Source organism: Brachyistius frenatus, unplaced genomic scaffold (assembly GCF_029030835.1).
Source record: "Brachyistius frenatus isolate BFR_SWC_R1_liver_20210118 unplaced genomic scaffold, ASM2903083v1 Contig_23, whole genome shotgun sequence".
In the NCBI taxonomy this organism is placed as follows: Eukaryota; Metazoa; Chordata; class Actinopteri; family Embiotocidae; genus Brachyistius; species Brachyistius frenatus.
Window position 1 is genome coordinate 2,943,727 of NW_027210622.1, and position 12,574 is coordinate 2,956,300.

The window sequence follows — 12,574 nt, forward strand, 5'->3', positions numbered from 1 at the left end:
AGATTTTGGATATTGTAATATTGCCATATGTCATCATTGTTGTCTTTGCAATTCTGTAAAGTGATATAATTTTCTGAAATTAGCAGACTGTTCAAGCTGTTATGTTAATTGCCTTTACCCCGTTAGCCACTTCATCACTGATGATTATTTATTAAAAATCTCATTTTGTAAATATTTTGTAAAAGCACAACATTCATTGCAACAATTTTGTTGTGATATTGATTTTGAGGTATATGGTAAAAAAATATTGTTTTTTTTTTTACTTTGTCCATATCACAAAGCCCTATTTATTTCTCTAATAAAACATCATTGACATGTATGAATGTTTCTGGAAGACCTTTAGGGCTACAGACCTGACAAAATCTTTAATAAAACATTAAAACAAATATAAAATATGAAGCATCTATGCAATTAACAGTGGTGGAATAAGTATTCAGGTCCTTTACTTGGGTAAAAGGACCAACAGCACACTCCATTACCAAGTAAAAGTCCTGCACTCAAAACTTGCTTCAGTAATAGTATGTAAGTTTTATCAACAAAATGTAGGCCACTTAAAGTATCCAAAGTAAAAGTAATTACCGCAGTAAAATACTCAATGTCAGTGTTTAATATATATTATGTTTTTGGATTAATAATTGCATTAATGTGCAGTTTCGTTATTTAAAGTTGTGCTTGTTTAACTACTTTATGTCGGCCGCAAAAATTAAGATTTTTACATGCTTACATCGTTAGTGTTCCATGTATCTCTATAAATCAACAAACTCAGAAGTACTATGCATTTTCAGCATTATCCAAATCTAAGTGGACTTTAGATTTGTTTATCTAGTTAAAAAAGGGACATTTTCACAAAACATAAAGGATCATCTCATCCTTAGTTTATTATATATATATAAAAAAATTAAATAAAACAAATCTCCTTATTTTGAGAGACACGAGAGACAGGCAGGGTATTAAAACTTGAATTCTTTAAAGTATAAGTCTCCTGAATAATGCAGTCAGACAAGCGCAGTGGAGTACAAACTAAAACATTTACCTGAGATTTAGTAGAGAGGAAGTATAAAGTTGCATAAAATTAAAAATATTCAAATAAAGTACAAATATCCACCTCCAGTAAATGAACTGTTTTCTGCAGGACATGCAGGCGCACTTTCTTCTACCAGCATCTCTGGCTGCGATCCAGTTCATCGACCCGCCTGCTGCTTCGCAGATCTCACAGTGCCTGGATAAAGAGTACCGCAGGCCGACCATGCCTGTTTTTAGCAGGCTGGCGGATCCACCACAGCGGAGCTGGAGTCGAGGCGGTGCGGGACGCAGCCGCTCTTCAAGGCACGAAGCAGCAGCCGGAGCAGCTGCTGTCATGTGAATCAGCTGGACGAACAAGGAAGGGGATAAACAACAACACCGCGGCGCCGTCTTTCATAATCAAGGTAAAAAAAAAACAACAACACAAAAAAAACAACAACAACAACAACAACCTGTTCACTTTACTGGGCACGACGTGTCGTACAGTGGCGAACCTCCGTAACCGGGTTTGCACCCGGTTGATCAGACAGCGACGTTGTATTTCGTGACTCCCGGTGCAGGATTAGCGAAAGCTATCAACAGCTAACAGTTAGCGCGTGCCAGCTTCTTAAGTTGGCACGCGCTCAACACCGGCGGACAGCTCGCGCTGTGCGTCGTGTCATTGTTCGCTTGTCTGTCGCTAAACTTGTAATGCTCGTGACGAATGAGCACATCACAGGACGGACGGACTCGGATCATTTTTGAACTACACAAAGTCGCAAAGGAGGGAGCTGTGCGGGCCTGCGTGTGTGCGGCCACCTTGCGAGGGACATTTAAACCCCCACTGGCTCGTGCAGCAAGTTAGCTTCTGTGATAGCCAGGTTAGCTTGATAGTTAAGTATGCTTTTTTTTTTTAATTGATTTTTTCCCCCCCTTTCTAACTGCTATCCTCGTGTACCGGTCTCATGGAAACTTATCGACTTAACAGTCCATATGAGCCACTCATCTAAAATAGAGGTTACCGCATCAGCTGGGCTGAGCGAGCTGCGCTGTTTGTTCAGCCATTACTTGGCATCATAACAAAACGTAGGCTAGCTGGCTAGTTAGCCGGGCTGGCAGACAACAAAGATGGGCAAAGCTACAGACGCTCGTGTTACAAGTAAAAGAACTGTTCAGCTGAGATTTAATTTGCCCAGGCATCTTCACACGTTTATTAAATAATAAGCCAAACATGGCTGATGGAGGTTATCCACGTTTTAAAATGATTGCTTTAATATCCGGACAAAGAGTAAGGCTGTAAACACATTGTGTTGAAGCACTGCAGTTGATTTCTTTCTTCTTCTTTTTTTTTTTTTTTTTTTTTTCAAAAACTTGTTTCAGCATCTAATTGCCTGTTACATAATCGGGTCACATGCAACTATATTACAGTGAAGTAAGCCGTATGTAGAACTATAAGATCAATAATCATAATGACTTCACTCGGGGGAAATGTGATCCTTTGTCTGAGTGCACAGTAAAGTCAGAGTTGGGAGTGGGATGGGTGGATGGGACTAAAATCTGAAAGGGGTTGTTGGCATCGGCAAGGATCAAAGGATCAAATCGACATTTGTCGAATCTCTACCTCCATCTAGTGGTAAAAATGGTCACCTAACCAACTGGCCCATAGTCCCCGTGTAAATTATTTCCAGTAATAAGTACAAGACTAAAAATGAATCCAGTGAACAATATAGCGAAATCGAAAGAGGAAAAAAAAACTAGTTGATATTGTTATATAAATTTGGTTATAATTAAAGTGCATTGAAAATTAAGATAAACCAAATTTAAGTTGTCTTCAAATACTGTTTTCATCCATCCATGTGGTTCAGGACAGTTACAGTACCTTTTCTTTTTTCTTTTTTTTTAAGATTTTTATTTTGTGTGTGATGGCTCTTTCCAAACAGCATTTTTCCCTTACACAGTAACTGCTGTAATAACTGTTTAGAAAGTATTTTAAAATACAAGATCATATTGGAGCACATATTTATCTGTTGTTGTTTTTTTTTTTCTCCCCAGATCATAGCAGGCGAGGTGGCAGGATGGCGGGAGCAGAGGTGTACTCCCCTGCAAACCCCACCTGCAAGATAATGACCTTCAGGCCCACCATGGAAGAGTTCAAGGACTTCAACCAGTACCTGGCTTATATGGAGTCTCAGGGTGCTCACCGCGCAGGCCTGGCTAAGGTAGATGGTGATTTGAATCTCAACTTGGACAAAATTTCAACTTCGGAGTATTTTGCTTTTCCCAGTCTGTAAAATTTGACATCTGATGCACAATTTTTTTTTTTACCAAAGGTGTGTTCAGTCAATCACGGGAAAAAAGGAAAGCAAAGAATGACATAAAGTGTGACATATCTAAGTATATAAGTAATTGTGTGGAGGTCTATTTGTACACTGTGGATTAACTACCTATGGTTCCTATTAATCAAATGCTCCTTATTTGTACATTCTGACTGTGTTCCTGTTTTATTTTTCATAATAAATCTTTACTCCTCTGTTTTTTCTTCAGGTAATTCCTCCTAAAGGCTGGAAGCCCCGTCGTACCTATGACAATATCGATGATTTGACGATCGATGCTCCCATTCAGCAGATGGTGGCTGGTCAGTCAGGACTCTTCACTCAGTACAACATCCAGAAGAAACCTCTTAATGTGCAGGAGTTCAGGCGACTAGCTAACAGTGACATGTGAGTATTATATAGTTGTTTTTGGTGCGTTATTGGTTTTATTAGTGGTGAAGAAGGGCTCCTACATTCATGCAAACATTACATTCGGGTGCTGCCATAGTAAGAATCCAACTAATGACTAAATTATTACAAAATTAGGGCAAAGAGGAGGCTGCATGCACAAGAAAATTTCCTGGCTCCCAAGATTTTATGAGTTATAAGTTTTGACCTGCAAAGCCTGCGTCAGACATTTAAACAAATATGCTTTGAGAATGCAGTGTAATCACCACAAGGTAACTGGTTAGCTGGCAAGCTGTCCAATAGTATTAGAATATGGTGACTATGAGTTCAACCCACTGCAACTTAAGGAAGTACACGAAAATAGACAAAACATCTTTACCAAGTTAACAACACATGCACAACATTTAGAAACCCACCGCAAATTCAGACAACACGACGCATTTCTGAAACACAGAGTTTTTGTAATGTTGTGTTGTCTGAATTTGCGATGCAATTCTGCAGACAAATGCTGCATATGTGTTCTCATATAGAGGAAGATTTTTTGTGTCTTGTCTATTTGCATGTCTTTCATTGAGCTGCAGTGCTATGAGCTTTCAGGGCCACAGTAATAGAGAAATATTAACCATTAGTATCATTTTGCGTGTGTCTTTTTTTTAAAATATTTAATGTTGCTGTATTTTGTAATTAGAAAAGAAGTTGTCATTGTACGAGTTTGCAGGTGGTTATTTTGCCGTCCTAAATGTAATTAATTTCTCCACACAGGTACTGTACGCCTCGCTACCTGAACTATGAAGACCTGGAGAGAAAATATTGGAAGAACCTCACTTTTGTCTCACCCATATACGGTGCTGATGTCAGCGGCAGCCTCTATGATGAGGTAGATGGCGTTTCAGTTCTATAATTAGTTCTGCCCTCTGGAAAAAAATTTGTCAAATCATGCAAATAGGCTCTAGGTTGGCTGTTTGCATTGGCAATGAAAACTTGTATGAAACTTATTTAGGAATGTCCACATCTTGTTTTTGCCTCAAACCTTAAAAACAGTCATTTTAATCAATTGAAGCAATTCTGAAAAAATAAAGGTTGAATGGTCTGCAAGCAACACAGAGACTACAATATCCTAGCACTGTAATTTCACAGTTTCTGGAAAGAGATGAGTTGCCCGAAGCATAGACAAAATGTCTTTATCCCTGGCTTGAACAACTGAATTTTTCACAAAGCAACACTTTTCAACAGCAACACTTTAGAAGCGTCGGGACACTTGACATTTGTTTAAATAAACATATTCCCCTAAGAGTGGCATTACCTTTTTTGCTCACTGGTTCCCACTGTCATCATGGGGATGTTTATTATTTGAAAGTACTGATTTTGTTGTTTTCCACTTCAACCCTGACCCATGTTCAATACTGCTTGTTAGGTTTTGGTCCAAGTGTTTTAATGGATTGGGGCTGTGGAGATTTGTTAACCAGGAGAACAATGAAAAACTGTATTCTTTACATAGCTGATACTCATTGGATTTTAATATGCCATTATCCACTGCCCCGATGTTTGCCCAGGAATCATCTGGAACCAAAGTTTAGTGGCAGAAACATTTCACATCAGACTGAGCTGACGGCAGGTATTCCAAACTTTAGAAACAACACAGTTGCAAATCAATGAGACTGGCGATCGGTTTCGTATGTAAATTGGTTAAATCATTAATTACAATGGGCCAGTCACCAAGGATCTGGGAATAGCTGCACTTACAGTGTTGTAATGCTCTCCTAAGCCCCCTCCTTGGTTTCAGGGATCATTTTTCTCTATTCAGTCTGATAGCCTCTTTGGCTCCCTATTCAAAACAGCTTTCCTCCATGTCAAGTTTGTACATGTCCTCAACCCTGAAAGAACTGCCACCGGCCTGTTTGATGGTTTAGACCACAGAGTCCTGGCCTTACGAGGTAGCTCTTCCATGTCGAGCCATCGGCGTTGCCAGCGGCTGTTTGATTTCTGCAGTGTTTATTTCACGACAGTCCTCCCAGCATTTAATAGTGTACACTATATTGCTCTGTTTGTGCTGGGGGACCTGATCCCCAGGGGGGACCAATTTCTAGCACCGGCGGTTTTGAGAGTTGAAAGCTACCGAGACGCTGTGTTTGGAAAATATAAGTCTCAATTGTTTTGACACTCTCGCCACGCATGGGATCACCACCACTGGTTTATGCTTAGACAGCAGTTGTCCCCCTCCTCTCTGTTTGAGCATCTTCTCGGTCTTCACGACTGCCCAGTTCATATAAACAGATTTACCCAGGTCCTGCTTAATGTGTGATTTCTCAAGTTGCTTGGCAGCTGTTTCAATGAGGATGCTGTCAGCTCTGTGGTACTTCCTGAGATTTAATTTGAACCCTGGGCTCGTTCACATATCTGACCCAATGGCAAAGCGAGGTCCCTGAATACATCATATGAGCCAGCCTTTCTACTTCCTCCATGAACAAGTTGGCAACAATGGGTAAAAGTAGTTGCCCTTAGCACACCTACATTTCTGCCTGTAGTACTGCACCCCATATGTGAAGTATGTGGACTGGAGACACAGCTGCAGAAGCAGACACACTTGGTCAGGTTAAGGGCAGTCCCACTGCAATGTTTCAATTTCATACTAAATATTTCTATAGCTTCATCAATAGGAACATGCATGAACAAGGACGATGCAGTCAGCTGATACTGATGAAGTGAAACAGTTCTCCATATAAACTTTGTGTCCAGATGAACTGATTGAACTTTCTTGTATAGCAAACTGCATAACAATCTGTAACCCAGTCGAACCCCTGCTTCTGATTTCCCAGGATGTAGAGGAGTGGAACATTGGCCACCTTAACTCCATCTTGGATGTTATCGAGGAGGACTGTGGTGTTTCCATACAGGGGGTGAACACTCCATATCTTTACTTTGGTATGTGGAAGACCACCTTCTCCTGGCATACAGAAGATATGGACCTATACAGCATCAACTACCTTCACTTTGGAGAGCCCAAGTCCTGGTGAGTGTCGGACAGTGTTTTAGAGACGAGGGGTAAATGCATAAAGAAGACCCAATTTTGCAACATTATATAATCCAGTACATCAACTCCACTTAAACTTCATTTTTACAACAGAATTCAAGGGTACCGTTTTCACAAATGTATTTGTTTACAAGTTTGGCACTTGTAAGCTATACTTGTAATGCCTAGCCTCTACAGTATGCTCACATCCACTTACTATTCTGGGGTGAATGATGCTTGTTACTATGGATACCATTGATATCTTTAAACACTACATCTCATGCCCGTTATTTACAGTAAACTTGATTTATTTGACTTCCTATCTCTCTGGCATTTTGTCATTCTTTTGGGACCATAATGGAAGTAAGCTTTAATACTTTTTATGTTATCCTGACAATTCAACCTTTTTACGGTTTTGGCTTTTAGGACAGCCGTGTGATTTTAAACACCAAGGTACAAGTTATTTAAAAAAAAAAAAAAAAAATTGTACCGGGAGAGTGCAGGTAGCTAGAATGGTACTGGAATATTAAGACAACTATCAGCTAAATTTAGCCTCGTCACTGTTTCTTCATGAAGTGTATTTCTTGTGAAGGACTATGGTTCGATGTTGTTATTGATGTCTTGATCGAATTTAAGTTTGGTTCCATTCTTGATGTTTGAGTTACATCTGATAACATTAGCTAGCATTAGCTACCTGGCAAAGACAGACTCCATAAAACAGAAACTGAACACTGTTGTTCACTTTACTTCTACGGCTTCATATCTTGTAGCCAGCGATAGTATCTAGTAAACAAACACAAACCCATCTCATGTCAGTCTTTTTTTTTTTTTTTTTTTTTTTAGTCTGTCCCTCTTGTATCAGTATTGTCGGGATTGTCTATGAATGTCAGCGAAGTTAATCATTCTACTGTAAGTCACAACAGTTCCATAAACATCCACAGATACTGTAACTACTCAGGTCGAGTGTTGTAAGGGTGGCCAGAATAGTCCAATATCATGAACGACGCTCTTTAACTAAAAATAAACCTTTGTGTGTACATTATAATTGATTTCCACTGCGCGCGCACGCACACACACACACACACACACACACACACACACACACACACACACACACACACACACACACACACACACACACACACACACAGAGAGAACACACAGTGCACACGTAACATGTTTACTGAGAAAAGGCAGAAATGCACTGATCGATGTTTGGATCTTAAAAGTCAATGTGGGATCCTTCAAAGTCTGAAAAACTAATGACGTGTGAAGGAAATACAGGGCAGAGTACACATTATATTAAGTATATTGTGCATCACTTAGGTCACAGGTTTCATTTGATTTGCATGGCAATTCTGTTGCACATGGCTTGAGGGTTTTGATCCCTTAGTTCTCATTTGCACACTGAAGAGGAGGTCCCCTGCACTAATTGACTATTAGAAGAGTCTAAATGCTTGTGAGAATAGAAAAGGTACAACATATGGGGCAGTAGGAATCAGACTGCATGTCCAGGGAGGGAGGGAGTGTGTGTGTAGAGCTGTTATTCTCCAAGGGTGCAAACATACGGTTTGATTTCTTGGAAGCTGTCTTTGCACAATGGAGCAAGGAAAACGGTTTTATTACAACCAGCCAACTGAAACCACAGTTTCTGTAGATTTGCCAAAAATACAACAACACAAAAAACAACAAACTACTTGCCACTTCTAGTCTTATTATTATTATTATTATTATTATTATTATTACTACTACTACTACTAACTACTACCACCACTGTCTTTCTGTTGCTCATTCTCCACTTCCAAGTTAAAGTTTTTTACCAGTTTATTGAGATTTTTTTAATATTGAAATTAATTCATAATATAATATAATAACAATGAGAAAGATCAGTTTTAAATTCCCAGATGGCAGCTTTCTTTTCTCTAATGTGTCAAATCAACTTTTTTGATACTCTTGGAAAATACTTCATAGTCCAGAGTACATGGTTTGACGTTCACTTCAGTGTATTACACAGGTCTAACTGGTATGTCTGGGAGGACATTAATGGTCTTCGTTATTAGGCGGTTAGGATTAAAATGATAAAGTGAAAGATGAGGTGAAAAATGCAGGTAAATCAAAAGGAAGTTTCCTTTTTTTTTATTTCTTTGTCAGCTTGGTTTGCTCCATGTCGCTCTCTTGCCCTGGAGGGAGTTCTGCTCATTAGAGCAGTGAGCCCTGCAAACCCACAGGGATCAGTGTCACAGCCAGACGGTGACACACATACACACCGAAACAGACATACACACTCAAAAAGAGCAGCCTAGTGTGCAAAGTACCCACACACATGCATACCGTTATCATCTAGTACACACGCTGACGTTCATTCTTTCATCTTGCTGCTGTTTTGACATCTCGTCCCTGGAGGGAAGCAGCTTAAAGATGCACCTCTTTCACCTCCTCTCAATCCCTTACGCTCTCCAACTCTCTGTGTCACCCTTACCTGAGCTTCCCTCGCCCTGTCTCTCACTGCTGTGTTAAGCTGACGGGTGATAAGATGATAAAAATGCCACGGACCGCAGGGCGGATGGTATGAGTCAAATGGAATGCCTGTAGTCAAACCTCGAGGGAATTCTGTTGGGCTCCTTGGATTTCTTGCTGGGAATTTGGGGAATAGCTTGCATTCAGATTGCATCAGCAGCATGTCACAAGGAAATGCAGAATAAGGTCAATTTAATATTCTGTGAACTCATAAATCAGCAGCAATCAGTGAGGGTTATTTTCTCCCTGTCAGAGATATGGCTACTGTTCATGAAATATTCTACAGCCAAAGATTTATTAATACATTAGATAGTCTAAATTTTAAATGGACAACATCTGCCTGGAAAATATAACCGCATGCAGATTATGGATAGATTGTACAGGAAATATGAACATATGTAGGCATCAAGGAATCTCTCTGTATATTGTAATGATTTCATATTTATTAACAGTGCGGTGTTGGAAAGGGTTTATAAGCCTTCATGCAATTATTCATTTATCCGCCACTTGATGGCAGTCTTGAAATTGTAAAAACTTCTTGAGCATTTGCTTGCAGCTGTCATTGTATGCTACACTGTCGGCATAATTAACAATGCATGTTTAGAATTTCACATTCACAGTCAAAAATAACTCTCCAACTGCTCGATATCCCTTTTTCTAACAGGTATGCCATCCCCCCTGAGCATGGCAAGAGACTGGAGCGTCTGGCTACAGGTAAAAGAATAATTCATATTCTTTGTATTCTCTGTATAAATGGGAGTTGGGCGAGGTAATTAAATAATTATTAAATCACGATTGCAGTATACAGAGGCAGGTCTGCATTAGTACAACAAAGTGCGACTCACAAATTAATCTGTCAACAAGAGGGCACTTGAGGTAATGGGAAAGCTTAAGATGCAGAATGCTAATGAACTCTGTCTACTTGCATGAAAGAATGGCTCCTGGTTGAGGTGTAAATTGTATAAAGACACTCGGTGTGTTAACAAAATTGTACGTGAATAAGCCCATATGAAGTTAATGTAAAATGCATTTATTTCTAGCTTGGTAAGCTTGGAAACGTAGAGCAGGTTTTTACAACCTTATTTCCTCTCAGAGCTATTATTACAAAATGAAAGTCGTTGAGAGCTACTCATGTCTTACATTACTAGTTATAAACCAGTGACTTACTTTTTTGTGTAAACACTCAGATAATAAAACCAAAAACATCCTAAATTTACTTCAGTGACACGTTATCTGTATGTATGTTTTGATGTCTTTGTGTCAAGCTCACAAAATGTATTACTTAAAATACCTCCACACTCATAGAACACAAGAGTTGACTTATTACTTGTATTTTCCGGTCCATTTCTTTCTTGATCCACATTGTATCACACATCACCTTCTTCACAAGTCATTCAGTCTTTCCTGCAGTGATTAAGAGGATTGCTGCTGCATGGGGTCAACAAGAAAGACATATTCTAGAGTGTATCCACTTAGGGGTCACTCTGATGGAGCCATCTAAATGTCCATCTGTCAAGAGAGAAGTCTCTTACATTTATTGTCTTTGAAGAAGTTAACTTCAGCCACCGCAGTCATGGCCTCCTTTATCATCCTGCCCTCAGTGAAGGCCTTCTTGTGCTTGGTTAGGATGCTTGCCAATTTAAATGATGCCTTCACTGCAGCTTTGGCCTTCTTGGTCTGTTTGGTAAATAGAGATTGCTGTCTTTGTAGCTGGTTTGGCTTTTCTGTTTGTATCCTGCAACCCTTAGAAAAGTCCAGGGCAACACTGCTGTGGGCTTTAGTAAAACTGGCACTCATTGTAACGTGTTTTACCAATTGAAATGCTGTCGGAGGGGTGGAGGATGTCCGTGCATTAGATTTGATTGAAATTGGAACAGCTTTACTGAGTTGTGCTTTTTGATGTTTGTACCTCCCATTCATGGTTTGTACTGCAACAACTCCAAAAGTGGCTGTGGACCCTGAGATAATGTGCCTTCAACAGTTGTGACAGACATCCATTCAGCAAACTAAGCTAAACTGATTAAAAACTAATTTAGAGCAAGTCTTGGATGGCTACAAATCTTGCTGCATGAAAATTAATGCTGAAATGATTGCATGGTTAATCAACAAATTGATAGATATGAAATTAACTGATGACGTCTGATAAGTTGTTAAAGTCATTCTCAGATAAAAATATAGTTATTTTCCTTGTTATAGTTTCATTCATTATAAACTGTTTACTGTTCGGGTTATTTCACTGTCTGTCAGATGAAGTAAGTATGTTTAAGTTGAGTTAATAATGAAAATAAGTCATTAGTTGCTCTAATGAATGAAATTTCTCATGTGCTCTTTAAATAATGAAAGATCGGTAGCCCACAGTTCACTTAGCGTAGTTTGGCCTTTTATTCATTTGTTTCTCTTTTTTAACTGGATAAGTCTCTCACAGTGTGTGTGTGTGTGTGTGTGCGTGCGCGTGTGTGTGCGCGCGCGTGTCTCGCTCTCTCTCTCTCGTCTCTCTCTCTCTCTCTCTGTCTGTCTGTCTGTGTGTGTGTGTGTGTGTGTGTGTGTGTGTGTGTGTGTGTGTGTGTGCGCGCGCGCGCGTGCGTGCGTGCGTGTGTGTGTCTCTCTGTCTCTGTGTCTGTGTGTGTCTGTGTGTGTCAGGTTTTTTCCCCAACAGCTTTAAGGGGTGTGAGGCTTTTCTTCGCCACAAGATGACTCTAATCTCCCCCTCCATACTGAAGAAGTATGGCATTCCCTTTGATAAGGTAGGCTCTCAACCCCTTTGAAAAATTACTCTCGGTTCTCCTTTTCACGCCATTTATTCATCCTTTATTTAAAACTTTGTGAAAACAGCTTTTCCTGCCACTAAAATAAGCAGTGCTTTGATTGATTGCAAAAATCTGCAGTGGCTAATTTTAGTTATGTCATTTCTTTTCTGGTATTTGATCATTAAAAAAAAAAAAAAAAAATCAAAAGGACAATTTAGAGTTTTGTCACTCATCTTTTCTTATAAACCAATCTGTCTCCCTCTGTCTTTCTACCTTGTGATAATAAATGCTCAGATTACTCAGGAACCTGGAGAGTTCATGATCACCTTCCCCTATGGTTACCACGCTGGATTCAATCATGGGTTTAACTGTGCGGAGTCCACCAATTTTGCCACTGTGCGCTGGATAGACTATGGCAAGGTTGCTACACAGGTAAAATTGCATTTAGGTCAATCTAATTGTTGTTGTTTTTTTTTAAACTGTCCCAATGCTTGTCTTTGGCAAGGCTGACAAAGAAGTGTGATTTAAATATAATAAATTCTAGGTCAAATTAAGGTCACATAGTATCAGAATATATT

General features: G+C 39.5%; 1 protein-coding gene across 8 annotated transcripts in view; it reads left to right on the forward strand.

Moving 5' to 3' along the window:
* Positions 1–1,209: 1,209 nt before the first annotated feature.
* kdm4c (lysine (K)-specific demethylase 4C) overlaps positions 1,210–12,574 on the forward strand; it is a 30,789-nt gene continuing 19,424 nt past the window's right edge. For 4 of the 8 annotated variants that reach the window (XM_069697377.1, XM_069697383.1, XM_069697380.1 and 1 more), the window contains exons 1-8: positions 1,212–1,427; positions 3,055–3,221; positions 3,547–3,722; positions 4,485–4,599; positions 6,539–6,732; positions 9,914–9,963; positions 11,890–11,993; positions 12,291–12,428. In XM_069697377.1, the coding sequence (XP_069553478.1) occupies positions 3,078–3,221; positions 3,547–3,722; positions 4,485–4,599; positions 6,539–6,732; positions 9,914–9,963; positions 11,890–11,993; positions 12,291–12,428 (921 nt within the window). In that variant the 5' untranslated portion in view covers positions 1,212–1,427; positions 3,055–3,077. Of the gene's footprint in view, positions 1,428–1,683; positions 1,896–3,054; positions 3,222–3,332; positions 3,382–3,546; positions 3,723–4,484; positions 4,600–6,538; positions 6,733–9,913; positions 9,964–11,889; positions 11,994–12,290; positions 12,429–12,574 lie in introns of those variants that run through there. The other 4 variants (XM_069697385.1, XM_069697379.1, XM_069697378.1 and 1 more) reach the window with 4 other exon arrangements.